Source organism: Anas acuta, chromosome 26 (genome assembly GCF_963932015.1).
Source record: "Anas acuta chromosome 26, bAnaAcu1.1, whole genome shotgun sequence".
Taxonomy (NCBI): domain Eukaryota; kingdom Metazoa; phylum Chordata; class Aves; order Anseriformes; family Anatidae; genus Anas; species Anas acuta.
In genome coordinates this window covers 6,154,266-6,172,716 of record NC_089004.1, presented here as the reverse complement: position 1 = coordinate 6,172,716, position 18,451 = coordinate 6,154,266, and the positions used below count along the sequence as shown (strand labels likewise).

General features: G+C 39.6%; 1 protein-coding gene across 2 annotated transcripts; it reads left to right on the top strand.

Moving 5' to 3' along the window:
* The first annotated feature begins 18 nt into the window (after positions 1 to 18).
* On the top strand, positions 19 to 17,317 carry LOC137845017 (scaffold attachment factor B1-like). Of its 2 annotated transcripts, none has more exons than XM_068661810.1 (21): positions 19 to 546; positions 1,351 to 1,435; positions 2,937 to 3,001; positions 3,087 to 3,297; positions 3,996 to 4,054; positions 4,715 to 4,742; positions 5,641 to 6,139; positions 6,562 to 6,611; positions 8,890 to 8,990; positions 10,008 to 10,157; positions 10,250 to 10,326; positions 11,308 to 11,447; positions 11,785 to 11,876; positions 12,261 to 12,367; positions 12,989 to 13,282; positions 13,563 to 13,700; positions 14,225 to 14,267; positions 15,519 to 15,640; positions 16,382 to 16,494; positions 16,616 to 16,667; positions 16,952 to 17,317. In XM_068661810.1, exons 1-21 carry the CDS (start codon positions 358 to 360, stop codon positions 17,079 to 17,081), a joined length of 2,745 nt encoding a protein of 914 aa, XP_068517911.1. In that variant the 5' UTR covers positions 19 to 357; the 3' UTR covers positions 17,082 to 17,317. The 2 variants fall into 2 exon arrangements, with proteins under 2 accessions (XP_068517911.1, XP_068517910.1); XM_068661809.1 differs by having other exon boundaries at positions 20 to 546; positions 3,087 to 3,293; positions 3,992 to 4,054.
* The last annotated feature ends 1,134 nt before the right edge of the window (positions 17,318 to 18,451 follow it).

The window sequence follows — 18,451 nt, the reverse complement described above, 5'->3', positions numbered from 1 at the left end:
GCGCGCGGAGCCGCGCCCGCCCGGAGCGACGGAGCGACGAGACGCGCAGGCGCGCTGCTCCTCGCCCCGCCCCGCCCTCGCCGCAGGAGCGCGCAGCCGCAGCCCGCCCGGCGCTAGGGCCTCAGGGCCGCGCGAGCCGCCCCGCGCCCGCGCCGCCGCTCACGGCTGCGTCCCGGGCCCCGCCTTCCCCCGCCCCCCCTCTCCTCCGAGCCTGCGCGCAGCGGGCTCCTCTTCCCCCTCCCCTCAGTGCGTCTCGGCTTCCCCACCATTTTGTGCCGCGATCGCAAGGTTAGCTGCCCGCTCGCGCCGCGTCCTCTCGTGCGCTCGGGCTCGAGGCGGGATACCGAAGGGGCCGTGATGGCGGAAAGTCAACCCGCGGCCGGGCTGGGGGACTTAACCACCCTCGGCGGAGCCCCAGCTCTCGGCTCGGAACCCGAAACCCGGCGGCTGAGCGAGCTGCGGGTCATCGACCTGCGCGCTGAGCTCAAGCGCCGCAACCTGGACAGCGGCGGCAACAAGAGCGTCCTGACGGAGCGCCTCAGGAAGGTAGGGCGCGAGCCGGGGGCGGGGGCGCGCTGCTCATCCGGGCCCTTTGTTCCCTGCCTGAGGCCCCCTCGGCGCACGCGCGCTGGCGACGCAGCCTGGCGGCGGGCGGGGGGGGAGGGGGGTGCGGCCGCCGTCGTCCCCTGGCCCGCCGCTACCCTGAGGCGCCGCGGAGTTCGTCCCCGTGTGGGGGCTGCCGGCATCCCTGCCGCGGTGCTGCTTCCTGCTGTCCCGCCGAGCCCACCCGCGGCGTTCCTCGAAGCCGTTCCTTTGACGTGCGGTTCTCTGATCTCGCACCCCAAGCCCGCGGTCTCCCCCTCGCGTCCTTCCCCCGGCCCTTTCTCTTGCGTACTCTGCGCGCCCTTCACCCCGTTCGCCTCCCTGCCGAGGGTGTACCCCTTTTTGACAGACTTCTGCAAGGCCAGAACGGCGTCATTGGTCCTGGTTTCTCTATGGCTTCTAATAGGCACGTTAAAGGGGGAAAAAAAAGTGTAGGAGTTGCTGTAGTGGTTGTTGTCAGTTTTGGTTTTGTTTTGTTTCATTTTTTTTGTTTTTAGATAAAATGCTTATGCGCTGGATAAAGAGCCTTGTTTACAGATGGGGGAGGACTTCGCTCCTGACCCGTAGCTTGACTTGTCCGGGGGGGGGTTGTGTTATAGCACCTTATTGCTTGTGTGTCTGATGGCTGATGTGGCTGCCAGACTGCATGATCTGAGCTAGAGAGAGATGCTGATATTTCCTTCTGACACTTTTAAAAGTGCATACCAGCAAACAGTACAGTAGATATTGTATTGCTGTCTTCAACAGGCAATTGAGGATGAAGGAGGAGATCCTGATGAAATTCCTGTGACCTCAGAACTGACCAAAAGAATGCCAAAAAGAACTAGCAAAGGTACAGAGTCCAGACAAACACAGCTTCTGTATTTTATTGTAGCTGGAACTTAACAGTACAATGGTCATTCATTTTATTTTGCTGGGTTATGTAAAAAATAAAAGCTTTGTGCCTTTTATTGTGCAGATAATGGTAAAACTCTGTTGCATTAGCAAGCAAGGACAACAATAATAGGACAACTAGGTGTAGTTCCATTAGCACATCTTGAGACTTGTAGACAAGGACTTAAGTTGCAGGTGTTTCTCTACTTGCGACAAGGAATGCAGAATTGTGTTGGAACAGAGCAAGCAGCTGTGGTGTGAGCTCTCGTTGAAAGCTCTGCCAATGTATATTAATCTGGGTCCACAACATCCCAGTTACTAATTTCTTTGCCATAACTATGCATGTAGTTTTTCCTTTTTTTCGTTGAAGCTCTTGAACCTCCATCATCACAACACGTTTTTAAATGCAAGAAATTACAGTAATTAGGAATAATCAAAAAGCACTGTTGCATAAATAAAAACAAGTATAAATTTTGTTAGTGTCATGCTTCGTTTTATAACTTTATTGTTTTGAAAAACTATTTTAAAATACTCTTTGTTGATTGAAGTATATTTTGCCTCAAGAACTTTAAATATTGATGTTGGTCATGTTACGTATGGCTTATTGTCATTGCTCATAGCCAGTTTTTGAAAGACACTTTCTGAAATTTATTTTTAAGCTGCTTCCTTTAAGGTAACACAGGAGGGGGAAAAAAAGAGCAGCTGATTTTTAGCAGTGTTACAAATTTGCTGGTGACCAATGTGGCTGAACACAGTCAGTGTGTCCAAGATCTTAAACATGAAGACAAATTTTAAATCAGTTTAATTATTTAATTTCTTATATGAAAAGAGGGAGGTTTTGTAACAACACATCTTTCTGAATGGAACACCTTCCTAGGCAATGCTGCCTTTTTAAGTCTTGGTAGTGTTGTGTCATGAGAGGTGCTTAGCTGTTGAAAAATAGAATAGAATAGAGTAGTTCAGTTGGAAGGGACCTAGAAAGATCATCTAGTCTAACTGCTTGATGACTTCAGGGCTAACCAAAAGCTTAAGCATATTAATGAAGGCATTGTCCAAATGCATCTTGAATACCAATGTGTGAAGCATCAACCACTTCTAGGAAGTCTGTTTCAGTGTTTGACCGCCCTCGGAGTAAAAATAAATTTCCTAATGTCCATTCTGAACCTCCCAAGTGCAGCTTTGAACCGTTCCCACATTTCCTGTCATGGGCCAACAGGGAGAAAGACCAGCACCTCCCCTGCTCGAGATGTTTCACCTAACTGGGCTACTTCAATTTCATGTTTATGCCATGTACTTATAGAGAGTGGTTAGTCTTCACTTACATCCAGACAGACCTGGACTTCTGAATCAGGGTCTTAATGATTATTCATGGAAACAGTATTGACTAAATGATTCAGCAAAGAATTAATGTGTTACAAAATTTAGTCCTAGTTTTCACTTCAGTTACATCTTTTTTTCAGGAAGAAAACCAGAGGAGGAAGGTGCTGAAGACAATGGACTAGAAGAAAACTCCAGAGACGGGCAAGTAAGTGAAACCAGGATTGCATTTACTAAGAATATGCATTATGTAAAACTCAATAAATAAACACCTACCTTTTCTGTTTCTATAGGAAGATATTGAAGCAAGTCTGGATACCTTACAAGATATTGACATGATGGATATTAGTGTGTTAGATGAAGCTGAAATAGACAATAGCAGTGCTGTAGACTGTGGAGAAGACTATAGTCCTGATAATATTCTTGATTCACTGTCTGATAATAAAGACAATGTTGATGCAGAAATGAAAGAACTTCCAGATCAGCTAACAGAAAATGAGGCAAGTAGAGGTCTTTGAGAATTTTAAGATATTTGCTATGTAGATGGGCACATGAATGAGTTACTTCCATAAAATATAGGATATGCATATAATGTGGATTCTGTTTCATTTTTAATAGTTCTTGTGTCCTGTGTTTGCTTGGGCCTATTAGAGGTTTAAAATGTTGACAAAGTCACAGCCTGCTTTACCTTGCAGTAACATCTTTCTTTGCTGTGAAAGAAGTGCAGTTAGTCTGGAATTGAAAGTAACGTGTCAGATAAGGGAGATTTTGGGGGCATTTCATTTTTTGGAAAAGTGGAAACCCAAGTCAACTTCACTTCTAGCTTATGTACGTTAGAAAATACATTTAAAAAATGGAGGGGGGGAGGGAAGAAATTGAAAAAACAGGTTATGCAAAATAACCAAAGAAACATGAAATCCCAGGCTTCCTTCTAAATCTGAGTAACTTTGAAGTATACAATATTATATTGAAATTAAAGGTAACTGGAAAAAATACTCTCCTGCTAGTATTTAATGATCAAGAATATTTATATGTTAGTCCTCTTGGTAACATTCTTAACTAGCAATCGAGATCTTCTAAGTATTGAAAAATATTTCTCATATTATTGCTGGGGAAAATGGAATTACAGTAGTATTTCTCAGTAAGCTAACCTTGTGTTTTGTAAGGAATTCTATAATTTCTTCTTTAATCTTTTTAGGAAGATTATGATGAAATTGAAAACAATGTAGATTCCTCTTCTTCTGATTTAATTGAAATGAAGGTAAATTGAAAATGCAACCATTTCAGATTGTTTTTTAATGCTATTCACTCTGTGACCATACTACAAAAAAGAAAATAACGACTAATATGAATTTTTAACAGAATCCAAGCCATTAGTAATCTTGCTTAGAGTACAGCCTGTCAAATGAGTGTTATGTTTGTGTTTTTTTTTTTTCCCTACTTTCCAGTCTGCTATCAAGACTTTGACTTTTCTCTCAAATAAAAATATTGTACTGTAAAGGAAACTGTGCCCCCACCAAAACAAAACGTATACCAAAAGTATTCTGATGAAACCATCCTGCTTGGGAGAAGTGATGTTTTAAAAATTAAATATTTATTTATTTCTCCCGCTAATTACATGAAGTAGTATCTGGGTCTGATTTTCACTCTACTTGATGTGGTACATAAGCCCCCTTTTTTTGCTCCTCTTGATTTAATATTCCCAGTTATGAGGATAATAGTGGATGAAATTTTGGCTTTAATTTGACCAAAACTGCTTATATAAAATACCTATTTCCACTGGATGCTGAAAAGCAACACTAAATGCAGCAGTTGAACCGGTGTATTTTTAAATCTTGGAGTTGGGTTGGGGGGTTGGTATTACTCTCTGTTACAAAATACATACTATAAAATTCTTATTCTGTGTTTATTTCCTGAACAGAAAACGGAGAAACTACACTTGGAGCCAGGTACTGTTAAAGAAAAGCATATTCCTGTCTTTTCAACTAATACTTTTTAAACCATTAACTATTTTAAAACAAACAAACAAACAAACGTATAATTTGCATTATTTTTATGGTGGACAACCCAGATCATGCAGGGTCATAGAGATTGGAAACCCAATCATATCCCCAGATCTGTGAAGTGATGCTTGTCATTTTTGAAATATTTTCAGTGAAATGAAATGGTTTAAAAACCTGTTAAACTACATAAATGGATTTAGAGAAGTTAATCACAGTTTAAGAGTTAAACATTCTACCTGTAAACAGATCTTGTGATATCGCACACACCTTAACTCTTTAGAGAGCAGTGAAAGCAGTAAAAAGCTATTTTAGGGCATTAAAAAGTAAAGATTAGTTACTGGATACAGAAGAAAGAAGAATTTCTTCATGGAAATTTCATACAGATACTTTTCACTTTCTGGACTGCAAACACACTCATGCACCATCAGAAGATGCCCAATTTTCGTGTTGGACTGTCTGCTAAAAGAATTTCACAGAAATTTAAAAATTGAACTCTCAGTGCATTGATATGTTCAGTTAAGCATCTTGGACTTTGGAAGCTAACTAGAGAAGAAACAGAGCTGAACGATTTCATGAAGAAAACCAAGGATCAGCCAGAAGGTTTTTGTTAAATCTGTGGGGACGTTTTTCTTCCCTGTTAACATTTTAGGGCTGATAAGGTAGTTTGTCAGACTGCAGTTAGCATAGCACTTTTAACACTGTGTACACTAGGGTTTTCCAATCTCTGTGTAGCTTAGAAGTTCTCTTGGTGTTAGTGTGGCAGCCATGCCAGTTCCACATTTGTGATTGCTGTATTTCCCTGGTGATTAAATCTTGTGCCATTCTATTCCTGTTAAATCCGTAGAAAATGAGAAAATACTCGACATTTTGGGGGAAACTTGTAAATCTGAACTACTTAACGAAGAAACTTCCGAAGTGGAGCAGCCACATGCACAGGAAGCAAGTAACGTGGTGCCAGGCAAGAGGCTAGCAGAAGAAGAGGATGTTCTTGCTGCCGCTCAGTTGGAGGAAGATGCTTTAGATTTGGACAGCAAATCGGCACAAGCTATGTCAAGGAAGGAGGCAAAGCGTTTAGTTGTAGCAAAAGGGGAGAGAAGTGAACAGACAATAGAGGAAGAGAAACTGGACTCTGAATCTTTAGTATTAGAGACCCTAAGCGATCAGAGTAGCAAACGATTCCAAGGCCTGGAAGTCTCTAGTGGGGAAACAGCGGAAAAAGGCGCAGGTCCTGAAGGCAAAGATAGCAAAGAAGATGCCAAGAAAACAGAAGACAAAGCTAATTCTGAGGAATCCCCTGCTACTAGAGAGTCCTCAACCAGTGAGGGCGGTGATCAGAAAAAGAGGTTTGTTTTTTCTCCGTTATAGACCAGATGCTATCTTTTTTCATTGGTCGTTAAGTGATGCGAATAAGCTGTTTCCTTCAATTGGCCACCAAGACTCATGAAATTGTAGCCTATTCCTAAAGAATCTGTTTTATTTCTCCTTGTGCAGACTTTTTTAAACGCAGGGGGTTTGATTTCTTTCCTTCCTCAACCTTCAAAGGTTGTTTTCTTAAATTACTGTTATTTGTAAACTTCTTCCTAATATAAATCTGTTTAAGAATCTGACCTCCCTTATTTCTTGTCAGATTTCTTAAATCAAGTATATAAAGGTGTGTTTTTGTTTACAACGTATTTTCTGGTAGGTATTTAATTTTAGCATTTTTAATAATTTATAGTTAGTCATTATTCTCTCTGACTTGAATAACGGGATGTTTTGTCTTTAGCCCTGTTGAGGAGGACAGAGATACAAAGATAATCTCAAAAGATGAGAAAGGTATGTTTATTTTCAAAAACAACGTTTGAAAAAAATATTGATTGGTGAAGCAGTTTTTGTATTGGACGGAGTGTTTTGGCATGAGAGTGTTGGAATCTGTGCAATTGTTAAATATCATGTTACATTTTTTTCTGAACTTTTAAAAATGCAATTAGAGCAAACATTTTCCTTTTATATAAGGATATCTGTGTCGCACCCTTTTGTTTTTTATCTTGATCTCCAAAGGTAGATGTTAATACGTGGCAAATATGTCCTTAATTACACTGAAGATACTTACCAACAGCAGTTAGTGAGTTAAGAGCCTTTATTGATTGTTTGGTTTGCTATATACTTGTGATTCTTTATACAATCTTCTGTTTTGTGAAAATAATTTGAAATCTGGTATTCATGTATTTAAATGGCACTGAAACATACAACTTAATGTTGTCTTCCAATTAAATTTATGTTATTAAATCTTTATCCACTCAGATCCTATTTACAGTGCAAATTTGCACAATAAACAAGATGTAAATTTCTTGATCAACAGTGCCAGGTGGGGTCTTGCCTGCTTCTTCTTTTCATCGTACTTCCTTGTTTTAATATGTCAGGCTGCTGAATCTTAGTAGCTCACCCTTCTTTTCTTTTCTTTTCTCTCTTGCCCATCCAGGGCAGAAAACTTAGCACTGGCTGTTAAATTCTGCTCACCTGATGCTGGCAAGTAGTTCAGTACAACAAGCATGGAATTCCCATAATTTCTTATGACCATCAAGAAATTAATTGAGATCTGTCTACTGAGTGAAAAGAAAGGAATTGTTTGGTTTTTGTTAAGTTTTACAACACAGTATGAGCTCATCGTCAGCTGCTTTTTCCAAGATTCTGGATTATGCTTATCTGTACAAGCTACCAGACCTTGCCATCAGCTCCATTAGGATCTGTTTACCTCTCATCTGAACTCCATCAGGATCTGTTTACCTCTCATCTGTATTGTTTTGTTCTCTTATTTTGGAATATTTAAAGAATCATTGAAAGGACTCTCATTTACCAAAGGACTTAAGGGTTTCTGGGGAGGGGGGATAACTTGGAAAACTCTTCTAGAAGTTTCTAGAAGTCCTCCCGTGTTTTCAGGTCATTCCCTTGGGTCCTATCTCTGGTCACCAGAGAGAAGAAATCAGTGCCTGCCTCTCCACTCCCCCTTGTGAAGAAGTTGTAGACCATGATGAGGTCTCCCCTAAAGCCTCTTATTTTCCCGGCTGAATAATCTAAGTAACTTCAGGCGCTCCTCATATCTCTTCCCCTCTAGATCTCTTACCATCTTTGTTGCCCCAATAATAACAGAATGTTTTTTAAAGATTTTAATTTAAAGATTATTCCCTGGTTTTATTTTGTTTTGTTTCCAATAGTACATTTATCAATAAAAGAAGAATTCAACCAGGAATCAGTGAAATCATGGAAGAGCTGGTCAGACTTGCTTGTCACAATTTATGGAGATGCTCCTGAGTCAGTCACATACCCACATATCTGGGCAATGAGGAACCTTCTCTCACTGTCTAAGATAAAATTACGAGTGCCAGAGTTTAACTTGGCCCCTTTTTAATCACTAGGCCATGGATTTTCAAGTACCTATGTGTTTATAATACTGTTTTTCCATTTTGGGTGCCAAACTGGGAAAGTGTTCTGTAGTTCTTGCATAGCTGAAGAATAGTTGCATAGTTGAACAATGCTAGGTCTTTTCTGACTCCAGTAACTGAAGTCATATTTGTGTGAACCATTCATACCCCAGCTGTGGAATGCATGTAGGCAGACATTCAGGAAGAGATTTTCTTGCTTTTATGCTGATTTTTTTTGCTTGAGAGGTACAGTTAATCTGCATCCTGCCGTCATTCCTTAAGAATTGAGGAGCTAAAGGCAAGACATGAGCATATGTGGGTACTATCACAGTTCCCACAACCCTAGCAGGTCTTCAGCCTTCTCCTGTAAGTGCAAAGTTACTGGGATCTATCCTAACACATTCTGAACAGCCACAGTGATTTCAGAGATGCAATAGTTCAGTTTCTTTCTCGAGGAATGATCTGACATACCTCTGTTGCACAGAACAAAGCCTGTAGTTCCATTTTAAAGATTCTGGATTTTTAATACTAGTTGCTTTCAGGAATGTGAATTATTGGGAGATGACCGTTACGCTTTACATTTCCTTTGCTCTATGACTTAATAAGATTTGTGGAACTGTTCCTTTTAAAATCAGAAATAATTGAAATAATTAGGATTTGAGGTGTGTATGTGTGTTTGTTTTCCTTATTAGGTCGCACTGCCAGCAGTTCTGGTAGAAACTTTTGGGTGAGTGGACTTGCTTCTACTACCAGAGCTACAGATTTGAAGAATCTGTTTAGCAAATATGGCAAGGTAAGGGTCTTCCTGTGTTTGTGTCCTGTCCCCTCCCCTTTAACTGTCTTAAGACTTTATATGATTTTGTCACTACAAATGTCAGTGGGATAACAGGAAAATAGCCTACACAAGTCCATGCCAAATGACTGCTGTTTTATTTTATCTCTTACTTCCAAACAAAAGTAAAAATCTTTTTTCCAGTCCCTATGTAAACAGCCAGTCATTGTTGATGCATTTTTCTGTGTCCTGTGATGTAGTATAGTATCTTTGCTCACTGGAAGTTCACAGTAAACAAAGAACACTTATTTATTAAAGACATACTTAGGACTAAGTTGAGAAAAGTTGGCAAGTTGAATATGAGTCAACGATGTGGCCCGGCCACCAAAAGAGCCAATTATAGCCTGGGATTCATCAGGCACAGCACTACTAGCCAGTTGAAGGAAGGGATTGTCCTGCTGTGCTGTGGTGTGGCCTCACCTCATGTACTGTGTGCAGTTTGGGGCACCACGGTATAAGAAGCGCATAAAACTATCAGAGGGTGTCTGCAGGAGAGCAAAGAAGATTGTGAAAGGTCTAGAGGGAAAGATGTGTTAGGAGTGGCTGAGGAACGATGTGTGAGGAGAGGCTCTTCAGCCTAAAGAGACTGAGTGGTGACAACTTTGCAGCCTTACAGCTTCCTCATGAAGGAAATCAGCAGACACCGATCTTCTCTCTGGTAGCCATTAATGCGACCAAGGGAACAGTGTGAAGCTGCATCAGAGGAGGTTCAGTTTGGATAACAGGGAAATGTTTTTCACTGAGAGGGTGTTCGGGTACTGGAACAGGCTTCCCAGGACAGTGGTCATGGCACTGAGCCTGCTGGAGTTTGGGAAGCTTTTGGACATGTTTTTTGATTTTTGGGTGGTCCCCTGCAGGCCCAGGAGTTTGACTTGATGATCCTTATGGGTCCCTTCCAACTCCAGATATTCTACAATTGTACTTGTTAAATGGTGGGCATTCATTACGGTGAGTGTAACATATCTTTATTTTGGAAAGGTGGTTGGTGCAAAAGTGGTCACCAATGCTCGCAGCCCTGGTGCTCGCTGTTACGGCTTTGTTACGATGTCTACAGCTGAGGAAGCAACAAAGTGTATTACTCACCTCCACAAAACAGAGTTACATGGGAAAATTATTTCTGTAGAAAAAGTGAGTATTGATCCTCAAAGATATCTCATTACCATTGCATTGTACAAATAATTGAAACCACAATCTCAGCTGATGTGCAAAATAAATTTCAGGCAAAAAATGAACCTGCTGGGAAGAAGCCAACTGAAAAAAAAGAGAACGAGGTGAAGAAAGAAACAGTCAGTGAGAGGTACTGTTTGAAAAATTCTGTGTTTAGAGGTTTTGCTGTTCTTCAGTTTATGTTGACTTGTCAGGAAAAAATCACAGTAAGAATTTCTGTGACAAAAAGATTTTCTGTGACAAAAAGTACATTTTTCTAACTGTTACTACAAGATTGCTCTTGATGTTCCATGTCTAACTTAGTTGTTTCTGTTACATGCTTTAAGGTAGGCATTGGAAGGGTTGCGTTTGCAAGCATACCTTTTCATTTAACCTGTTGTTTGTTTCTTTCTGGTACAGACTGGTGCTTTTGTGTCATAAACCTACAGGATATTTGAAATTTTTGATTGATACGTTGCTGTTTCCTCATTACATTAGAGAACAGGGCTTTATCATGTTGATGTGATCACAGTGAAAGATCAGTTGCCCAAGATCATGTTTCCAGAATGCGTTCCTCTTCAATGTTACGCTATTTCTCACTTCAGAACTACTTAAAGTAGCTGAAAAAAGACACTATAAAAGAGTGAATAAAACACTAATTATCTTTAATAATATTCTTGAGGTGTAACACCTATTAAATGCTAGTTGCTGAGAAGTTTTTGCCTTCATTTCACCTAGTCCTTGGGAAGGCTTGCCTGGGCACTAATGTTAACTTACTGGTGGCTTGGCAGTTGCCCTGTAAAAATGGTTCACGTTTACATTTCATAACTGTCGTGTCTTATAAGAATCTTTGTGGGCATTAAACACGTACTAGTGTGATTTATTTATTTTATTTCCGTTTTGCCTCCAGTTGAGATATCTGAATCTCAGCCATGTTTTTATGATAACTGCACAGCATGGTCTGATTGTCTTACATTATGGTGGAAAAAGTTGTAGAAAGAAGTCTGTGGGAATTTAACTATGTCTATCTTAACAAATCAGAATTTTACTTTGTTAATATGTTGCTAGCATCTTTCTTTAATTTTTTCTCTTACTCTGTATCAGTCTAATCTATATCAATATCTATTTATAGACCAGGCAGTATTAAAAGGGATGACAAATCTGACCAAAAGGATGATTCTAAAAAGACTGAAGACAAAGATGAAAAAGAAAAAAAAGATAAAGATGAACTGAAGCCTGGTTCATCAGATCAACCTAAAACTAACAAATCAGGTAAATTGTTTATTCTATTTTATTAGAATAAAAGATACGGTTAAATATAAACAATTAATTATAGATAGTTGTTTCCAGAGTCTATCAATATTCTAGAATGATTTCAGGTTCTAACTTGGAAGTCCAGATAGTGTAATGGAGGGCTGTTGACGTTTTATCAGCCTTAACAGAAATGCTTGGAAGAGGTGTAGTGAAAAAATGCTTTTTGAAGAGAGATTTCAATGCCTATTTTCACATTGCAGAGGAGGTAGCTTCTAGCATAGAAACATGTGGTGTATGCTATGCAGTTTGACTGTTTTTTTTCCACCTCTTTCTGCTCAACCTCTGGTTTATATAGGAAGTAAAGGAACAGAGAGAACTGTAGTAATGGATAAATCCAAAGGAGAACCTGTTATTAGTGTGAAAACATCAACTGCATCAAAAGACAGAGTAAGTAACGTTTTTGCATAGGAAACATGATGTATAAATTCTCCTTCAAAACAGATAAGGAATCCCACAAAGATACATCTCTCTACACTTGTCTTACTGATCTGTCTAATCAGAGTTTCTATAATCTGGATTTAGATCTTAATTAGTAGAATACTTCTCATACAGCTGATATATGCTCAGCAATGAAATCATGCCAAACTAAATGTGGGAAGGTAAGTACTGTGTTGTTATGTGTCTGCAGTGTTTAGGAAAAAAAAAAGTTGGGCCCAAGCTTTGAGACATGGTATGTATGAATGGAAACAGAGCATTGAGTACTGCTTGTAATAGTTGTCCTTTTATAAATGTACTCCATTAAGTTTTTCTGTACTTCAATATTAAATACAGAGCATTAAGAGCCAGGATCGCAAATCAGAGAGCAGAGAGAGACAAGGCATTGTGCCATTTGACAAAATTAAAGCACAGCGAAAAATGAGAGAGGCAGAACAGCGCCGGTAAGAGCAACGGTTAAATTGTTTTAAGTGTTGTTTTGTTTTTTCATAGAATTAATGCAATTTTCTTTTAATTAAACTGTCTAAGAGTTTGTTTTATTTATTTTTTTCACTTGTCATTTGTTATATGTGTGTGTATCACATACCTACTGAACTGGGAAGGTATGGATTATTGACTATTAATACTGAGCTTGAATTTGTTTGGGAAGAAAATGCAGTTTCTTTTTTGGTCTTCTTCCATTCTCTAGATTTAGATATTCAGCTCTCCTTAGCTGAGCACCTGTTATAGTAGAGGTGAAATAATCATTCTAAACTTACCACACTGAAATACATAGGGAAAGAACAGGAGAAAGGTTGTCTTCCTCAGAATACTCTCCTGAAATTCTCCTGACCATATTAGGATTATTTGCCCCAAAGGTGGGTTTTGTGGGAGTACTAAGATCACTCTCTAAATATAAGTAAGCAGTGCGTACACTGAGTGTCTTCCCTTACTGCCCCACACCCCAGAACTAATTTACAGGAGCTCACACAAGTTTGCAGTCACTCTGGTTTAAACTTTTCCCATTTTTACTTCCTTTATTTTTTGAAGTATCAGATCTGTAACCTTTCATTCTGTTAAAATAGTACACGTGAGCGTCGGGAGAGACAGCAGCATCTGCAAACTATCCGGGAACGTGAGGAAAGGGAGAGGCTTGAGATTGCTCGTGAAAGATTGGAAATTGAAAGGCAGCGTCTTGAACGAGAGCGAATGGAAAGAGAGAGACTGGAGAGAGAACGGATGCACATAGAGCATGAAAGGAGAAGAGAACAAGATCGCATTCAGAGAGAAAGAGAAGAGCTGCGACGCCAGCATGAGCAACTGCGCTATGAACAAGAACGTCGGTCTGCAATGAGAAGACCGTATGACATAGATGGCAGGTAAAGCCAACTAATACAAGTGGTACAAGCAGAGAACGTTTTGCTGCTAGGTTGTGTCTCGTCAGCCTGCGCTATGAAAAACTCTCCATACAGACTCAGCTTCAGTTAATCTGCTGTCATTGACTGCACTGAGATGATAGTGTGTGAAAACCTCCAAATATCCTGATATTTTTCTGCTGCCTTTTTGAACTTACGTGCTTTTGGTTTGCATAGTGTGGAGGGAAGGAACAATATCAAAAGTTATTTAACCTGACTAAAATTAATGTACCTTTTATTTCAGGAGAGATGATCCATACTGGCCAGAAGCAAAACGAATGGCAATGAACGATAGGTACCATTCAGATTTTGGTCGCCAGGATCGCTTCCATGACTTCGATCACAGGGATCGTGGCCGTTATCAAGACCATTCAATAGACAGGTTGTTGTCTTACCTTCACTGTGTTGTTTGAAATCAAGGGGAAAAAAGTTATTTGATGTCATATTTTGCTGCTTTTTCTTCACTGTATGTTTATTTTGCATTTCATTATTTTAAGCATAATTTAGTGGCTGTGGACTTCAGCTGTGGTTTAAGCATGATTCAGTGGCTGTGGCCATATGCAACCATGAAGAGATCTGTGCCATGAATTAAACTTTCTGGCAGACTTTGTTCAGAGTGTTATGCTTGTAACACTGTTTGACAGATTTGTAGGATTCTAAAAAAAAAAAAAAAAAAAAAAAAAATCTAAATAATATTGTAGGTACCTAGTGTCTTAGCAGAGAATATTCTGTTTCATACCTTAGAATTAAATGTGTCAGAACTTCTGTATGTTCCTGCTGTTTTTCAGATTTCTCATTTTTCATCTGTAACAACACCAATTTTTTTATCGGTGTGGCTACACACATACTATTATATACTGCTGTATGTTTTACTACCATGGTCTGATTTTAATTGCCTGTTTGTAGGAGAGATGGATCAAGGACAATGATGGGAGATCGGGATGGACAAGTGAGTTGCTTTATAAAGCTACAAAAATAACTTCCTATAAATTGGTTTTCCATAGTGTGATTCAAACCAAAATTTAGTAGTTAATAAGTAAATCATAATGCCAAAAGTATGTATGCATAACAAGGTTGTCTCGTTTTCATTAATAAGAAGAAATGTACTTCAGAAACATGCTATGTAAGATAGTTACTCTAGTACTCAGTAAACAAAACAAGTGAAGTATGTCAAACTAGATTATAGAAGAGAGAGCTATAGAGAAGGCAAAAGTACAGGAACACAAAATTTACAAGGTAGTATGGAATGCTCAACTGCCCTTCACTGATGGCTAAGTGTCAGATTGGAGATTCAGAGAGACCTGGACAGGCAGGAGAATTCAGCAAAGAATTTTATTCAACAAGAAGAAATAAAGTCCTGCCACTGAAGAGGAATAATGCTGTGTACCAGTGCAGGCTGAGGACCAACCAGCTGGAAAACAGCTCTGCAGAGCAGGACTTCAGACATCCTGGTAGACAACAAGCTGGTTGTGAGACAGCAGTGCATCCTCACAGCAAAGGTCAGTAGCATCCTGGGCTACATTAGGAAGAATGTTGCCACAGTAGGTCAAGAGAGGTGATCATTCCTCTCTCTTTAGCACCGGTGACTCTCTTTAGCACCGGTGAGGCCACATTTAGAGTACTGTGTCCCAGTACTGAGTCCCCACAACAAGAAAAAACAGAACTTGATGGAGCAAATGCAGCACAGGGTCACAAAGGTGATTAAAGGCCTGAAGCATCTTTCCTGTGAGGAGAGGCTGATAGAGCTGGGACTGCTCAGTCTGGAGAACAGAAGATCCAGGGGGTATCTTCCAGTAGTAATTGCTACCTAATGGGAGGCTATGGAGAAGATGAAGCCAGGCTGTAGTGCCTAATGGAAGACAAGAGTCAACAGGCATATGGAAACACGTAAAATTTCATCTGAAGGAAAAAGGAGACACAAAAAAAACACCTTATTTAAACTGTGAACGTGGTCTAACACTGGAACAGGTTGCATAGGGAAGTTGTAAAGGCTCTAGCTGTGGAGATACTCAAAACCCAAGGATGGTCCTGGACAGCCTGCTTTGGCTGACCCTTTCTGAGTTAGGAAGGTTAGACTAGATGGTCTCAGGAAATGCCTTGCATCCTAAATGATTCTGAGATTGAATAATTATGGCCAAGCAATTTTCAAGAACTATAGAGTCAGTTAGGGGCACTCATATAAATGTTCTTTGCTTTTTAGCATTATCCAGATGAGCGCCACGGAGGACCAGACCGTCACTCACGAGACTCTCGGGAAAGTTGGGGTAGCTATGGATCTGACAGAAGAATGAGTGAAAGTAGAGGGATACCCCCACAGTCACGGTCAGTACATTTAACTGAAAATATTTTTTTCTTGTGCATCTAGTGAATATTTTCGTATGTGAAAGTGTAATGTGGTTTTTGAAAGTACAATTCTTTTTTTCCAAGATCCACTCCTGAGTTTGTTCTCTTTTGGAGGGGACTACAATTGAGTAGCTCTCTCAGCTTGCCTTGTATATTGAAATACGTATCTTGGCATGATTTTTTTAAAGTAACTTCTTGTCTGAAATTCCTCATATTTTCAATTAATTTTACTTAACATTTCTGTCAAAGCTTGACATTTTTAGGGTAGTGGTTCTTGCAAGGTTTGTAGTTGCTGACAGCACCATCCTGTCAGATGTTTGAAAAGAACACCAGTCAAGGAAATGCTTACAGGATGGGGAAAGGGTGTTATTGTGTGTATTGTGGATTTTTTAATAAACACTATGAGTAAGCCAGCTTACAGAAAACACCATAAACAAATTGACTGGTCAAAACCATGATCTAGGATTGTTTGGAGGAAACGAGGACACCAGCTTAGCATAAACCCGATGGAAAAAAAAAAATCTATTTTCATATTTGTCCTCAGAGAGATTGGGATTAAAGGTTTATTACTGAGATTAGTCTAAATAGATAATATAAGATTGCCATATACTTTGGTAAATTATTTGAATAAATTTGTGACGTAAGTGTTTTCACTTGAATTTATTTTGTGTGCTCTACCTACCTAATGTGAAAAGGTATGATTTTTAATACTTTTTGCAGGGATGGACGTGACTGGGGAGATCATGGTCGAAAGTTTGAAGGACATCAAGATCGTTCATGGCAGAGCAGTGTGGATGGAGGAATGATAGGACGGGATCATGAGAGATGGCAAGGTATGCTTCTTGCACAACAGCTCATTAGGTGTAATACTTACAGCAGAAAATACAGGCATTATCCTTGGAGATGAAGTAAAATTTACCGTGGATTAAAAGGAATTACTTTTTTTTTTTTAAGGTGGAGGTAGAGGGAGACCTGGCCATGTGATGCATCGTGGAGGAATGTCAGGGTAAGAAGTTTAAAAAGAGCAAAGCATTTCTTCATGTTAGTTCTTTTCCTTTTTAAGGTGTGTCTCTTGTATTTAACTTAACCAAAAAAAAGCATTTTATGAGAACATCAGTTATCTAATTTATTTAAATCTCAAGGAATAATAAAGTATTCCTGTGGTTCTTACATAGTACATCTTGAAGAGAACAAAATTGCACAAGAAGTATTAAAAAAAAGCCACTCACTATTTCAATCTGACTACTGGAGTCAGAAGAAAAAAATAAAAACTTCTGAATCACTTTCTAGGCGTGGAGGTTTCATCCAAGGTGGCAACCAAAGTCAGATGATGCATGGAGGAGGAATGCAAGGAGAAGGATTTGCTGGCCAGGAGAGAGCAAGCAGACCCAACGATCCCCGTTTCAACCGTCGCTATTGAATGTTTTAATTTTTAATGCAAGGTGGCAACTGAAATGAATTTGTCACCCAGGGTTACTGTTAATTGTAACTTAAGGGTTACTGTAAGTGTATTTTTTTTAAAGCTGCTGCCATATTATGTCACTCAATCCAATGTGAACTCATTTGTTTTTGTAATGTGTTGTTCATATCCCATTTTAAATGTCTGTTAATGAAGCATTCCATTTTCCATAAATAAAAAAAAAGGTTTACAATTAATTGTTTTGTTTCAGTAGTCTGTGGAAAACTAATTTATCCAGCTATATGTTAAATGATGTAATTTTCTTTCAAAGATTAAAGAGTAGAATGCCTTACAGGCCTCCCTTTGCAGTTTCAGTAGCAGACAGCTCCCAGAAATACACTGAAATAGAGTGTTGCTTTATAAGTTTTAAAATCAACTAGCATACACACCAGCACGACAAAATTAATACATTGCAGTTTGAGCAATCTGCCACTGCAAAACTGATTTAAAGATCCTGTAGGTGAAGAAGGCCATCCAGCCTGTATGCTCAGCAAAGGAATCCAATTCATACTGTCTTACCTACTTTTATTTCTATAGGTCACAAACCAGACTTGGCAAAACATTTGACTTAAACTCACCAATTTTGTGAAAGGATGAGTTGTTTACTGAATATATTCATTGCCATTAAGATGTAGTAAGAGGATTATACGTGGACTAGGTCAGATCAGAAAGCTCTTCCCACTCAGTATTCTTTCCCTTCTAGTGGCAGATACTTACAGCAAAATATGTCAGGATAGAGTACATACAGAGCAATCCTATTGTTACTGAATTGGGTGATAAGCTCCCAGTTTGTGGCACTCCAAGGTTTACTGACCTTTGGCTTCCACCTAGACAGTTAGGTTTAAGAGCCACTGACAGATCTAGCCTCTAGGAATTAGCTTAAGCACTTTTTAAAGCTATTTATACCTTAACCAACTCTGAAATCCCTGAGCAGAAAGTTTCATCATAAAACAATTTTTAAAAGGGAAAAAAAATTCCTACAAATCCCTTTTCCTTCTTGTGTTTTAAATCTGCTGCCTGATCTGAGTAAGCATTTGTCCTATTCTGTTAACACCCTGTGTTTTCTGCCTTGTTCTTTTGTCTTGGCTCAGTCTGCTACTAGCAGACAAAAACAACGTGGCCATGTCAGCACACCAGTGTGAGAGAAATGCTGCCTCCACTGCCAAGATCAGGTGCAATCTGTGTCCCTCTCTTGGAAGCATAGCTGCAGAGGCTGTACCTCAGCATATAGCCAACACTTCAGTACAACTGATCTGTGATCTCTGCTGAAGTGTCTAATTAGTAAGGCACAACACAATCATTAAGGTGCATGCTAAAACCAACCCAAACAG

Excerpts from the sequence above, each read along its gene's own strand:
- LOC137845017 (XM_068661810.1), top strand. The coding sequence starts at position 358 with ATGGCGGAAAGTCAACCCGCGGCCGGGCTGGGGGACTTAACCACCCTC. Across the intron at positions 1,436-2,936 it reads GCCAAAAAGAACTAGCAAAG|GAAGAAAACCAGAGGAGGAA; the intron begins GTACAGAGTCCA and ends TCTTTTTTTCAG. Across the intron at positions 11,448-11,784 it reads ACCTAAAACTAACAAATCAG|GAAGTAAAGGAACAGAGAGA; the intron begins GTAAATTGTTTA and ends TGGTTTATATAG.